This window comes from Aegilops tauschii, chromosome 4 (genome assembly GCF_002575655.3).
Source record: "Aegilops tauschii subsp. strangulata cultivar AL8/78 chromosome 4, Aet v6.0, whole genome shotgun sequence".
In the NCBI taxonomy this organism is placed as follows: Eukaryota; Viridiplantae; Streptophyta; class Magnoliopsida; order Poales; family Poaceae; genus Aegilops; species Aegilops tauschii.
This window is the reverse complement of record NC_053038.3, coordinates 112,246,223-112,261,980: the sequence shown is the minus strand read 5'-3', so window position 1 is coordinate 112,261,980 and position 15,758 is coordinate 112,246,223. Positions and strand designations below refer to the sequence as shown.

Genomic DNA, 15,758 nt, shown 5'->3' with positions numbered 1-15,758 from the left:
AAGCAAGAAAGTAATGGAGATTGTTTTGTTTGTTGGGTGAGCCCGCGCGGCCATCATCGCGCGCGCTCCGACCGCGGGCAGTCGTCATCGCTCGCCGCCGGCAGCTCCCGCGGATGCCGCGTCTCTCAACCAAAACGTCGCGCGCCACCTTCCCGCAAGCCCATGGTGGACCACGGTGGCGGCGCGGCCGATGGGAGAGAAAACTCCGGCTGCCGCGGCGCCGTCGGACGGCTCGCTCGGATAAGATCAAGTAGTGTTCGGGTCGAAACCCTAATTTCCTGCTCCTCCCCCGGCACCCTCTTATCGACGACAACAACCCACCCATAGGCCACAGAACGCCCAGCACTTGGAGGCCCACATAAAGTCCAACTGATCAGCCCGGCCCATCACCTTCCAGCTTGGTCCCGCATGTCATACAAAGTGCTGCGCGAGCGCGGCCGAAACCCTAACGCCTCCACGCTATATAATCATTCTCTCGCCGCCGTGATCCCCTCTATGCGCCGCCACCCAAAACCCTAGCCAAGCACACCGCCGCGCTCACAGCAGCCAAGCACACCGCCGCAGCCACCATGGCAGCCGTTCTCACCCGCCCTACGCCGGGCACCGTCCAGTGCTTTGGCCGGAAGAAGACCGCCGTCGCCGTGGCCTACTGCAAGCCCGGGCGCGGCCTTATCAAGGTCAACGGCGCGCCGATCGAGCTCATCCGCCCCGAGATGCTCCGCCTGAAGGCCTTCGAGCCGATCCTGCTCGCCGGCAGGTCCCGCTTCAAGGACATCGACATGCGTATCCGCGTCCGCGGCGGAGGGAAGACGAGCCAGATCTACTCCATACGCCAGGCCATCGCCAAGTCTCTCGTCGCCTACTACCAGAAGTACGTCGACGAGGCGGCCAAGAAGGAGGTGAAGGAGATCTTCGGCCGCTACGACCGGACGCTCCTCGTCGCCGATCCACGCCGCTGCGAGCCCAAGAAGTTTGGCGGTCGCGGTGCCCGCGCGCGTTTCCAGAAGTCGTACCGTTGAGCTCCGGCGAGATCTCTTGTTGGGTATGGCGGCGGTGGCCTACTCCTTGCATCTATCTACCTTTTACCGCTAGTAGTTTGCCATCTTTTGGACCAATGAATTGGACATGATCTCTAAGAACTGTGAGTTGTCTGCAGTATCCTGCCTAGTTGAAGAAGGGGTTTTGTTATCATAAACTTATGTTAATGATGAAACTGAATGTTCTGTTTGAGCTTAACTGTTTGCGATTTGATATTTAGTTGAATAGGTAAAGTGCAGTTTTATTTAGAATCTGTGAATGATATGCCCATCATTTCTAGTAGCAAGTATTGCACAAAATGTTTTGCATGTTGGAGGTGAACAACGCCTGATGCTGTGATCGTACCCGATTCTAAGAATATGGTTCCTTATCTATGTGTACTTCCACTTCCAAGATTAAGCATCTCCTTCAGCTATTGGTAATTGTTGAAGACCCTGCATGTTGCTATCAGCCTATCATCATTGATACTAATGTTGTGAATTTATCCTGTGATGCCGATTCACGACATGTTTATGCGCCATTGTTTTTTGGTGTTGCTTTTAGTCAAGCATTTCTATCTGGGTTAGATTGAGGTCCACCACTTGCTCGGGTCTCTCTGTAGCTTGGTATTACGCCGCTGCCAGTTTTTGGGCATTTCAATGCCCAATCTGATATCCCAGTGTCTAGAAATGGACTCATCTCTAAAACGTATTTTTAGTTGAGTATAAAACAGTAACATAACCAAACTCTCTGGCCGTTTATATGGGAATTTATGCCCTTGTGTTTGATGTTACATTGGGCTTATAATTTTGGGTAGTCTTTGTATTTTCATTGACTTGTTGATTATACGGTGGGCTCGTAATTTTGTGCAGAGGCAATTTCTATATCCCCTACATGGCTGCATGTCCAGTACACAATGCGCTTCTTATTGGGAAGTGGTTCTATCCGGCCGAGCGGCCTGGAACCTTGCCCTCTGAGGTCTTAAAATTTGCACAACTGTTATTTCCTAGAAAATCACAAGGAAGAAACCTGCGCAACTGTTATTTCCCAGAAAATCCACTAATGCAGAAGCTGCGATCTTGTTTGTGCGGAGCTGCAACCACCGAGGCTGAGAGATGCAAGCCTCGCGGTGCACCCACACGTCACCGTGTACCCTCGACACCGAGTGATGTCGAAAGCAATGTTACGCAAAACCCAATCGAAAGCGTGTTACGCAAGCAATTCGACGGGTGCTTTCGTAGACCCAAAACCCAGACCCTGTCAGAGCGAGCGGCACGAAAAACAAATGAGGAAGAAGAAGAACGAAGGTAAAGGAGAAAATAAAAAAAGATAAAACGTGATAGATTGGTGTGTTTTGTTGTTTAATTGTTATTTATGAGGCGACTGGACTTCCGGACTCCAAATCTTTCCAAAATTAAATTAACCGGACTTGAATTTTCGGGTTCTATAGTTCATATAGGACGTTGGATGGAGATGTGCCCAAAATCAAATTTATCCATTTCAATGAGACGACAACTTACGTGCTGAACGTTTTTAGATTCGAGGTCATCCTGAAGGTGTTATTGCTTGTTTTTTAACTTTTGCATGAGAGAAAAAAATGAGTATTGCCCGGATATCCGGACTCGAATCCAGAAGATTGCCCGGCTTCAATTTTGAACCTTCTGTTGTCAACCCGGACAATAGCCCGAATGTCCGTGCCTTCCGTTTGGCCTTCGTCCGGATGATCCTGTTTCCATCCTGGACAATCCGGCCATCAACTGCAGCGGCGCGCGGGTTTGGCTGTAACTTTTGCATACAATCTTAGATTGAGATGATTCAAATATAAAAATTGATTGCCTCAACGAGACAAAGCCAAGCCATGTAGAACACTTTCTGGTATGATGTCTTCTTAGAGGCGTAATTGGCCGAACAGTACTCCAAATGCCAAATCTTAGCACTCCGAGCACATCTTCGTCCCCCGAGATGAGATCGGATGTCGATGACCCAAACATCAAAGTTGCTCATTTTGACCATACAAAGATTTTTCATATTGGGCACTGCTTCAGTTTAGGCCATCTTGATTACGTTTTTGTGACGCCCCGAGACCGACGCTCTAGACGGCTTTCATATTTTTCGTTATCGTTGTCTGTATTTATTTATTTGTTGCATTCATCATCGCATCATCCGCATGTTTTCTTAAACCTCTTAGTTCGTTCGTAGTTGCCGCGTCTCTCAGTTGTCCGTTCCGAGACCAACCGGGTTTTCGAGTCCCTCTTGTCTGGCCGCTTAATCTCCTTGCTCAGTGCTCAAACCCCTCGCGTGCGCGTCCGAAACTTCTCCGAACCCGACCCGGGCAGTCTTGACCGATGGGTCCGGATCATCCCCCAACATCTATAAAATATCTCCGTTTTCTTTTTGGACTCCCTACCTATTTATTTCTCGACCGTCCGATTGCGATCGGAGGGACGAGGTAGCCCTAACCTAAATCCATCTACTATAAATAATGACCCAACCCTAAATTTGAGGAGAGTTGTCCCATCCCTCCCGTCGCCGCCAGCCAACTACCCACTCCTCTTCCACCTCGGGATCTTCCCAGATCCATCTCGTAGCCAGCCATCCCCTCGATCCATCCATCCAGTCGATCCACCCTCCATCCACCTCCTCGATTTGCAAACCCAGCCAACCATCGTTCGAACCCCGACCTCGAGCTCTCGCATAGCCAGCCGTGCCTCCCCGCCGGCGACGAACAGCAACACCAACAGGACTTTCCTGCAGCCCGAGCTCCTTCGTCCACGCCCTTGTCGCCTCCGACCTCCTCGCGACCCTGCTGCCCCCGGCGAAGCTCGCCGCCGGCAACCACTCCCAGCAGGCCTCGTCGCCTCTCCTCCCTTTCTTCTCTTTCTCTCAGTTTTTCTCTCTGCCTCGCAGGAACCAGGAGCTCCACGCCATGGCCGCCCCTTGGTGCTTCGTGCAGCGCCTGACCTGTTCCTTCCTGTGGCCTCAGCCTCGCGCGTCGCGCCAGCGCAGCAGCGCCTTGTCCACTCACCGTCTTCGCCGCCCATGGGCCTCCCTGCCCGACGCCATGGATGGCCGCCGCCCCGCTGCTCCGAGACCCAAGTCCCGTCGACCTGTAGCCCGAGCTCGCGCCTGTCCTCGCCGGAGTCCTTCTCCTCGCAGCTGCCTTCGCCAAGTCCCTCGCCGGAGCGCTCGTCCCCAAGTTCCGCGCCTCTGCTTCCCCTGCATCGCCCCCTGTCTTCTGCCTCGTCCTCGTTCGAGCAGAGAACGAGCGCACGCTGCCGCCGCGCGTTGACCCGCGCCCGGGTCGCGTCCAGCACGAAGGCCCAACGCCTCTTCCACCGACTGGGCCGAGCCCATGGGTGAGCAGCCCCTCCAGCCCCTTTCCTGTACACTATCGGGCCAGCCAGATTCGGCCCGCGTACGTTTTTTTCAGATCTGCGATTTTGCTAAGTAACCAGGGAACTGCATGTTTACAGATTGCACCCTCATGTTCATGCATTTAATAACTCCACAACTGTGCATCGGTTTAAAATGTTTTATATATGCAAAATGCTTAGAATTTCATCTAGTTTCATAATATACCACTTTCATCCATGTTTAAGATGTTTAAATGTGTTGTTTGAATTAATTTGCATAAATAGCATGTTAAAATGAATTATTTCATAACTAATTAACCATAGCTCCAAATTAAATGTTCTTTATATGTAAATGGGGTAGAAAAATGCCTAGTTTAACATGGTGCACCTATCTTGCATGTTTAACAACAATAAAATATGCTTTAGGACAGAACAGTAGCAAATTCAAAATATGCATATGGGGATTTTCCGGAATTGTTGTTTGTTGTTCCGGCCTCATTTAAACTTGCCTAAATAGTTAGTTTACTTATGCTTCACCTCTTGCCATGTTAATCAACATTTAATATTGTTGGGTACATAAACGAGAGAGAACTAAATATTTGATGTGGTGTTTCGTTAATATGCAACTCGTTGCATATTGAGCTCCACTTAATTTGTAGTGTTGTTTGTTGCATTTGCCATGCCATGAATCATTAAACCGGACATGCATCATACTTGATTGTGCATCATGCCATGTTCATGTGATGGTTGTTTACCATGTTGTTTGCTTCTTTCCGGTGTTGCTTCTTCGGGTTAGTTCCGATAACGTCGCGTTTGTGAGGATTCGTTCGACTTCGTCCGTTTGTCTTCTTCATGGACTCGTTCTTCTTCCTTGCGGGATCTCAGGCAAGATGACCATACCCTCGAAATCACTTCTATCTTTGCTTGCTAGTTGTTCGCTCTATTGCTATGCCGCGCTACCTACCACTTGCTATATCATGCCTCCCATATTGCCATGTCAAGCCTCTAACCCACCTTTCCTAGCAAACCGTTGTTTGGCTATGTTACCGCTTTTGCTCAGCCCCTCTTATAGCGTTGCTAGTTGCAGGTGAAGATGAAGTTTGCTCCATGTTGGATCATGTTTATGTTGGGATATCACAATATCTCTTATTTAATTAATGCATCTATATACTTGGTAAAGGGTGGAAGGCTCGGCCTTATGCCTGGTGTTTTGTTCCACTCTTGCCGCCCTAGTTTCCGTCATACCGGTGTTATGTTCCCTGATTTTGCGTTCCTTATGCGGTTGGGTGATTTATGGGACCCCCTTGACAGTTTGCTTTGAATAAAACTCCCCCAGCAAGGCCCAACCTTGGTTTTACCATTTGCCTACCTAAGCCTTTTTCCCTTGGGTTTCCGGAGCCCGAGGGTCATCTTTATTTAACCCCCCCGGGCCAGTGCTCCTTCGAGTGTTGGTCCGAACCGAGTAGACTGCGGGGCCACCTTGGGGAAACTTGAGGGCTGGTTTTACTCGTAGGATGTCTCATTCGATGTGCCCTGAGAACGAGATATGTGCAGCTCCTATCGGGATTTGTCGGCACATCGGGCGGCTTTGCTGGTCTTGTTTTACCATTGTCGAAATGTCTTGTAAACCGGGATTCCGAGACTGATCGGGTCTTCCCGGGAGAAGGGATATCCTTCGTTGACCGTGAGAGCTTATAATGGGCTAAGTTGGGACACCCCTGCAGGGTATTATCTTTCGAAAGCCGTGCCCGCGGTTATGTGGCAGATGGGAATTTGTTAATGTCCGGTTGTAGAGAACTTGACACTTAACTTAATTAAAACGCATCAACCGCGTGTGTAACCGTGATGGTCTCTTTTCGGCGGAGTCCGGGAAGTGAACACGGTTTTTGGGTTATGTTTGACGTAAGTAGGAGTTCAGGATCACTTCTTGATCATTACTAGTTGACGACCGTTCCGTTGCTTCTCTTCTCGCTCTTATTTGCGTATGTTAGCCACCATATATGCTTAGTGTTTGCTGCAGCTCCACCTCCCTACCTTCTCCTACCCATAAGCTTAAATAGTCTTGATCTCGCGGGTTTGAGATTGCTGAGTCCTCGTGACTCACAGATTCTACCAAAACAGTTGCAGGTGCCGATGATACCAATGCAGATGGTGCAATCGAGCTCAAGTGGGAGTTCGATGAGGACCTTGATCGTTACTATGTTTCGTTTCCTGATGATCAGTAGTGGAGCCCAGTTGGGACGATCGGGGATCTAGCATTTGGGGTTGTCTTCTTTTCTTTTGGTTCCGTAGTCGGACCTATGTGTGTACTCTGGTTGATGTCTGTTTAAGTAATGTATTGTGTGAAGTGGCGATTGTAAGCCAACTCTTTATCCCATTCTTGTTCATTACATGGGATTGTGTGAAGATGACCCTTCTTGCGACAAAACCACAATGCGGTTATGCCTCTAAGTCGTGCCTCGACACGTGGGAGATATAGCCGCATCATGGGTGTTCCAGTTTTCATTCGTGCCAAAAACTGGTGTCAACACATGGCCCATGTTTTCGGCTAAGCTTGTGCGCCGAAAAATTAACATGTATCGAGTTTGATCTAAGGACGATGTCAACGCCCCATCGGTCAGTTTGTATGTGCTAAGGGCGATAAGTATATATCGGCCATGTTTATGCTTATGGTGATAATTATATATCGGCCATGTTTATGCTTAGGGCGATAATTCTATATCGGTCATTTGGAAGAGCAACAAAATTGCAGCTATTCGAATGACTAGTGATTTGGTAAAACCCTTTCATGATGTAAGAAATTATAATGCATCTATGGATCAAAATAAGCCCATGGAGGGTAATCAATCATACCCGAGGATGGATCCCATAGCATAGGCATCAATGGCATAGTTGAAGAATATGGATAATGTGTGGACCGAAGATTTCGATGTGCACACCTTCGACTTGGTTGTTCATAGTTTCCACTGTTTTCCTTCTTCACCTTTGCTACACTTCTTGGAAAGGAAGCTTGCACATTATTTTTATTTGGAGTACTTCCTTTGGGAATCCATGCCATGTTCCTCTTTTCAAGTTCTTCACCACTAAGTTGCTTCAGCTTTCTCTTTTGCCAATGTGGCAAGCCGAGTGGGCATCCCGACTGTGATTTTGTTTTAGACATCGGCAAATCGTCCTTGACCTTGGGCACTTTTGATTTGGCTTGTTCAGGGCCGGCCTTGGGGCAGGGCGGACGGGGTGGCCGCCTCAGGCTCCAAATGTCAGGCCCCTCCCAGGTATGCATATGTAGTATTAGGGGCCATGTTTAGAACAATTTTTTTGAAACCCAGCCTTACGTACTGCATACATGCAAGGAAAAAAGAAAAAGGCCTGGCCCATGTTCGCATGAAGGCAGGGACGAACGTGGAAACCAAATCGCTTGTTTCCCTGTTTGTTCGGATAACGGGATCGATCAGACCCCGACCTTGATTCGATCGTTCCGTCCCTTCCTTCTTTTTGTTTCCCTGTTGGAGTGTTCGTCTTCTTCGACGGCTCGAGCCTTGGTTCGACTCTGCTGGTCTTCTCCTCCTGAGAACGGCGGCGACGCGGGCACGCAGTGCTACGCGGCTATGATAGGTATGAGCACGTCTCCTTGCGCAGTCGCGCCCAGCGCGCTATGCCTTCGCCTGTACTGTTTTGCTATTCTTCCCGTTTCTTTTATAATCATAAATTCTCGAATCTTGATTGATTGAACTGGGAATTGTCGCATAGTCGCATTGTCGGCGCTCGCACTCGAATCATTGCGCACATCGCACAGAATAAAATTGTAGCCACATTAAATTAGAGAGAAGGTACTATACTATGCCCTAGATTTCTATAATTGATCTTGTATCTAACATAGCTTTGCACTAATTTTAAAAGCTAACTGTTCCTTTTAGTTTCAGTGCCATCATGTCAGGCTTAGGCAGAAACTATCCAGAAAGAATTGGTTGATGAAATTGATATTGACACTATCATTAGCGATTTGCATCTTTGAACATTACAAAGAATTTTGAAGGTATTATGTAATATTTTATTCGATATGCACACTGATTTTGGATGGACTTGACTGTTTTCTTTGATACAGTTTTATATCTACATATGTTAATTACTATCAAACATTTATACTAAGGGCCCCGAAGGGCCCCAGATTATTGTTTCGCCCCGGGCCCCTGAATTCTCAGGACCGGCCCTGGGCTTGTTCAAACTCGGTAACTGGATCTTTGAAAGTTACATGCTTTAACCCCTTGCCTCTTGTAGCCAATGTAGATTCGTCTGGCTCTTTATCATTTGTAGTCTGATTTGAAACAACACACTTGCAACCATCCTTTTTGCACTCGGCAAACTTGCATGACCACCTCCCCCTTCCCCACTAAGCTCCGGGCCGGTTCTTTTTGGTTGAACAGATCTTTAAGATTATTGGGGGACGTAGTAGAAAACAAAAAAATCGCCCTACGATTACCCAGAAACAATATGAAGATGCATTAACGTTTAGGATAATGGTCGTTACCGACTCCGAGTAGCAGCGGAAGTAGGCGAGTCGGCGTAGATCGTACTTGGAGTCCCTCGAACCGTAGATGAATGATCTCGCGAACCACCCATGAATGATCTCTCGAACGGAAGACCGAAATCACAACCTCTCTACTTGGTTGAAAGCGTACAGTCTTCACGATCCGGTAGTGCTTCGCCATCCAGAGCTAATCCTCGCCTGAGAATTAGAGGGAGGAGATTAGAACCACATTGGGCTTCTAATTATGAGGATTAGAGGATCTAGGTCAATCTCTAATTGATCAATTAGGACCATCTAGAACTAGAACTAGAGAACTAGAGGAGGCTCCAAAACTTGTGTGTCCAAATAGTGCAAAAGCCTCTAGTATATATAGGTTGGAGAGACAGGGAGGGGTGCTACACAGGAAGGGAAGGAGCCTCACCTTGGTGCGCCGACCTGGGGGAGGGAGGAATCCCTCCCCTAGTCCAAATTTTTAAGGGGTCTCCCCTAGTCTAATTTGGCCTCCCCTCCATGGAAAGGGGGCGCCTTCCTTACATGGGCCCTTGTGGCGCAATTCTCCTTCCACCACTTGGCCTTTTTAGGCCCGTTGATATTAAATTAAATATAAACCCTCCTCACAATTACTAGAGCCTTTTATTATTAATTTAACATCGCCAAAAACATTTTCCACCTACATATTATTTATCGGTAATACCCGGTATTGATAAACTCCGAAACCCTTCCAGTGACCCCGAAACGCTTCCAATTCCTCTTGAAACTATTACGAATATTAATGAAACAATTCCACAAATAAATTCTCGATGCTCTAGTCCTACTAACAATTAGAAGGTCATGATTGCCTTAAGATTTGGGACCCTGTAGGTTCGTAAAACATAGACATGAACGAAATCCCTTCATTCAATGATTGATAGCGAAAAAGTGGACATTCATATCGATCCTTATGATTATATGAATGACATTTGAGTGAACCTTTGGTTATCATGTGATGTTCCCTTTGCTTCATGATAATTTACGAAACCCGAGGTGAGATGTGTCGGTATCCTCTTGAGTCATACACATGCTCACTATACCGGTCTCCTCGTTATCGGTTTTGTTCTTCTTTTCTCATTGACATGTTCGGCATCCCCGTGACGTAGTCACCTATGTCTGGCCAGACAATGATGGATGTTGTCACACCAAGAGGGCCCTAAGAATATATCTCCATCCTTGGAGGAGCAAATTCCACTCTCGAGCTATTGAGTCCCTTGTCAAACTTTCCGATGAACCTGTAAATTGTCATTATGATCACCGTGTTATGGATGACGTTTGAGCCACCCCAAAGCTCATCGTACGGTAATAAGTGAAGACGATACTCTCATGGTCTAAGGAACTAAAAAACATGCTAACACTCCGTGTTATAACAATTGACTTGTGACGATATCATCTCAAAGTATAACAAACAAGTTTGGGTCGGTTCAATATGATTGTTCTTCTAACATCATATTCTCATTGTTGTTTTAGGACTATCGTTAACTTAACGATATCCTAAGATCCGGAAAACATGATCACTAACAACACTTGAGCCAGTCTTAGAGGTGAGACTCGAAATCTTATTTTACTGTTTATCGTTAACACCAATGGCTATATGGTGTGTCTCATGGCCTTGAATGTTTGATCCACCATAGGTTCCAAGACATGGTTCACTCCTTGATGCATGATAGAATACTTGTTAGACCTCCCATGGTGAGTAGCATCATGGTCAAACTGCCACGGCCTTCCCAAAAGAAGATGACAAGCTTGCATTGGCACCACATCACATACCATTTTGTCCACATAACTTCCCACTGAAAATTGCACCCTAGCATAATGTGTAATCTTTAGTTTACCAACACAATTCAACCACTTAACATAATATCGCTAGGGCTGCCTCCATGTTGATATCCCAAGAGCATCCACAAGATCACTATTGATGATGTTATTGTAGTTACCTCCATCGTTGACTGCCTTGTAGTTTTTGTCCTTGATCTTGCAAATGGAAAGGAACACATTTTGTCATTGGCCCTTCTGTTGTAGGGTGGAGACCCTAAGTGGAGATCTTTCATGAATTGGAGGGGAATCCACGAAGAACGCGAAGAACACGAAGAACAAGAGGGGAAATCACAAGAGGAAAACACTCTAGAACAAGTCCAATCACACATCCACTAGACTCACAATCACACAAGATCCACAAAGGTACAAGGACAACAAAGGGAAAGACACAAGGTAAGTTCATCCCAAATCCAAAGGAGATGAGGTCTTGATGATCTAGATAGATCCTTCCCTAGAAGGGGTCTTGAATCCCTAGGGATCTTCTCCAATGGAGGCCTTGAACTCCAATGGAGTCTTCTTCCTCAAGAGGAAACCCACAAGGGGAGATACATGAGCTAAGCTCTAATGTCTAGTTCTAATCTTAGCTAACCCTAAAAACTGAGAGGAGCACGGAATATATAGTCTAGGGGCAAAGGGGTATGGGCCTCGGAGGTTACATGGGCTTTTCAGCCCAATTCCTAGCGAAACTGGGCCTACCGGACAGTCCGGTGGTAAGGACCGGACAGTCCGGTGAGTACAGATCCATTTTCGGGTGCCACCGGTCTGTCCGTTGTGGGGACCGGACTGTCCGGTAGTGCAATTTCTGTGCGACCGGACTGTCCGCTGTGGGGACTGGACTGTCCGGTAGTGCAATTTCTGCACGCTTCGTTTTCTTCATCTTGACACCTCTGGTCAGCTTTTGGGTCTTGGGGTCCTTCTCCTTGGCCTCCGGGAAGCTTCCTAGCTGCTTGGTGGTGGTTGCCCTTGTACCTAATGATGCACAACGTTCCATGGTGAGGTAGCACCCAAGTCCAATGGATATTCATGTAAATCTCGAAGAGGAGCGGGTTCACCTTAAGTCCGGTAGATCCACTTGGGGCTTGAGGTGCTATGAAGGTGTACAAGGAGATGACCGTAGGATGCTCCGCATCATCCCCTCCCCCTTGGAAAAAATCCGACCTCGGATCGAAAACGAAATCACCATGGGAAAGAGATGGCTTCGCCGTGTAGGAGTGGACGATCACCAAGTACTTATCATCTTCAATCTCGGAAAGGGCACCCTCCAATGTCGCACCGTCTAGTGATTCCTTCAAAAGGAACAAAGACAACAAACACTTGGAAAACAAATGTGGTTAGCGTTAGGGCAAAACCAAGCATTCAAGAGGTGATTCACCAAACAAGTGTCGTCATCATGCAAAGCATATGGTGTGACAAAGGATTGTGACATGGCATGTAAGCCTATCAATCGAGCATAAGCAAAGATATCATGGGGACAAGCATGTAAATGTGAGGTTGTGATGCAAATATGTGTGACAAGATAATAAGCATCTACCTCAAGGTCATAGCAAGCATTCACAAAGTGCTCGACGAAAGGTCTACGGTAGGCATAAGAATCATTCACAACACCAAAGAAGATGGGATGTCTAAACACATGGGTCAAGTGCAAGACAATCCTAGCATAACGTGCATAGGGTGTAGTGAATATAGTGTGGCACTCAACACAATAGAAAGAGCAATTGTTCATCATGTGTGAGGAAATCAAGTCAAGCATGTGACAAGCAATGGGACATGGCATATGTGAAGAAATGATATTGGTGCAACCAACCATATAATAGGAGCAAGTAGTCCAAGAATTGGATGCAACACACAAGGTATATATATCATGAAGCATGGAAATGTGGTAATCATGGGTGAAAGCAATATCTCGAACATGCGTGCAAATGGTGCAAGCAACACATGAAGTATGATCCACAATATCCAAGCTCAAGAAGGATGTCACCTTGAAGGCGTGTCCTTGTGCATTCTTCACAACGTCAAAGTGGAAGCAAATGCGGTGTAGAAGCGAGTCGTGGTAGAATGTATGAGGCTCGCTCTCAAGAGCTCGAATGGTCAACTCACGTGAAGTGGAAGCCGACACAAAGTCCAAGTATCCTACACATGCACACAACAAAACAAAGAACGTATGCGCATGGTAGATAAACACATCATCCGTCATGATGGTTCTCTTCTCTTGCACATAACCATTACAAGCAAAAGTGCATGAATAATATGATGCAACAATGGCGATATTCATGGCACTAGGTATATGGTGCAAAGAAGTAAGCCAAGCATGCTTCACAAGTAATATGTCAAAATCTCGAAACATATGTGAGAATGCTATGGGGGCAATCTCATGAGCAAGACTATAAGCATTGTTTCACTCAATACATGGCAAGTCATCTAGCATGAGAGAGGCAACACATGGAGATATATGACAAGAAGCAATATGAATCATGTGCAAAGCATATAGATGGTTGTCATCAACCGCATGAAATGAGCAAGTATGAATCATGGGTGATGCAACATAAGCAAGCATCTCAATCAAGTCGTGCAAACTAGTGGAGCGAAGATGCAACACACTAGAGTAAATCATGGCAATCATGTCATGTGAGCAAATAATAGGCATAGACAATGCACATGACATGTCACAAGCACGAACACAAAGCAAGATCATAGTATCATCATAGGAATGGGTCACAAATGGAACATGGCAATAACAAGCAATATCTCCACCAAGCTTTCAAATACACACACAAGTACTAGAATCAATCATCATGTGTAATGCAAAGCATGGGTCACAAGTGCATGGAAAAGGAATGGGAATGATCATATCATGCAAAGTAAACATGGCAATTTGGGCAAATGAGACACAATGGACAATAAGCCATAACCATGTGTGAGCCATGTAGAATAAATGCGCGAAGTCTTGGCGCGAAGAGAGCGGTTGGAAAAACAATCCGTGTGATCCCAAGTCATCATTGCTCTCTAAAGCTCGTTTTGTCAACTCGTGGGATTGCGAGGTTGACAAGTATTCATGGGTACCTACACAAAAGAAACACAAACCAAAGAAATTGTGCGCGTGGTAAATGTACAGATCATCCATCATGATGTGTATGTGCATGTGTGAATTAGCACAAGATAAGCATCACTCAAAGAAATTTTATGCATGGTATAAGAACATGTCATCCATCATGAAAGAATAGTTGTTATGTATAACACGATGGGGATGCAAATTGAGCATACAATTATATGGCACATCAATAGCATTTTCATTCATGGGAAACATATGGTGCACATAATTATTGGGATCATGCAATGGATGGGATGGATCAAAATCTCCTAACATGTATGAGGAAACTATGGGGGTCTCCTCATGAACAACATTGGAAACATCATATGGAGAAAATGGACAACATCCAAAACAATGCATATCCGAAGCTAGGTGGGCATGGCATGGCATATGAGATAAATGATGCAAAGGGAGCATATCAATATCATCACAAGAAAAACAAATGCCAATAACCATGGGCTTGTCATCTATGCCATATGTACAAATTGGGTTTATTTTAATGGCATATGCATAGTCACTATGAAGAGATTGCAAATAAGACATATGGTTGATCTCATGCATAGCATATGACAAGTCAAGCGGCTTATCAAACATGATGTGACCAAGGGAATTGTCACAAGAAATCCTATGTAACATGGCATCACAACTAGGCAACTCAACATGCTCATCATCATAGTCATCATAAATTGGTAAGTCAAGACACGAGGAAGTCGCACTAGCATGAAGCATGGAAATAGGTTGATCAACATCATGCAAGCAATCAATGTCAAGAATGTCCACTAGTGGGACTAGAGCATCACCTTCACCTATGTTACCATTCTCATTCCACTCAAGTGGTGTAGGTGAGGTGGGAAAGACCAAATGTTGGTTCATCTTGATGGAACCATGTGGGGGGTGCATCATATTCCACCATGGCCATTTGAAGGAAATATGCCCTAGAGGCAATAATAAAGTATTATATATTTCCTTATATCATGATAAATATTTATTATTCAAGCTAGAATTGTATTAACCGGAAACATAATACATGTGTGAATACATAGAAAAACAGAGTGTCACTAGTATGCCTCTACTAGACTAGCTCGTTAATCAAAGATGGTTATGTTTCCTAGCCATAGACATGAGTTGTCATTTGATTAAACGGGATCACCTCATTAGGAGAATGACGTGATTGACATGACCCATTACGTTAGCTTAGCACCCGATCGTTTAGTATGTTGCTATTGCTTTCTTCATGACTTATACATGTTCCTATGACTATGAGATTATGCAACTCCCGTTTACCGGAGGAACACTTTGTGTGCTACCAAACGTCACAACGTAACTGGGTGATTATAAAGGTGCTCTACAGGTGTCTCCAAAGGTACTTGTTGGGTTGGCGTATTTCGAGATTAGGATTTGTCACTTCGATTGTCGGAGAGGTATCTCTGGGCCCACTCGGTAATGCACATCACTATAAGCCTTGCAAGCATTGTGACTAATGAGTTAGTTGCGAGATGATGTATTACGGAATGAGTAAAGAGACTTGCCGGTAACGAGATTGAACTAGGTATCAAGATACCGACGATCGAATCTCGGGCAAGTAACATACCGATGACAAAGGGAACAACGTATGTTGTTATGCGGTCTGACCAATAAAGATCTTCGTAGAATATGTGGGAGCCAATATGGGCATCCAGGTCCCGCTATTGGTTATTGACCGGAGAGGTGTCTCGGTCATGTCTACATAGTTCTCGAACCCAAAGGGTCCGCACGCTTAAAGTTACGATGACAGTTATATTATGAGTTTATGTGATTTGATGTACCGAAGGTTGTTCGGAGTCCCGGATGTGATCACGGACATGACGAGGAGTCTCGAAATGGTCGAGACGTAAAGATTGATATATTGGACGACTATATTCGGACACCGGAAGTGTTCCGGAGAAGT

At 45.9% G+C, this 15,758-nt stretch overlaps 1 protein-coding gene across 1 annotated transcript; it reads left to right on the top strand.

Moving 5' to 3' along the window:
* The first annotated feature begins 481 nt into the window (after positions 1-481).
* Positions 482-1,236, top strand: LOC109773626 (small ribosomal subunit protein uS9). Its single transcript, XM_020332329.4, has one exon. The coding sequence runs from the start codon at positions 570-572 to the stop codon at positions 1,017-1,019; it is 450 nt and encodes a 149-aa protein (XP_020187918.1). The 5' UTR covers positions 482-569; the 3' UTR covers positions 1,020-1,236.
* Positions 1,237-15,758: the final 14,522 nt, after the last annotated feature.

Excerpts from the sequence above, each read along its gene's own strand:
- LOC109773626 (XM_020332329.4), top strand. The coding sequence starts at position 570 with ATGGCAGCCGTTCTCACCCGCCCTACGCCGGGCACCGTCCAGTGCTTT.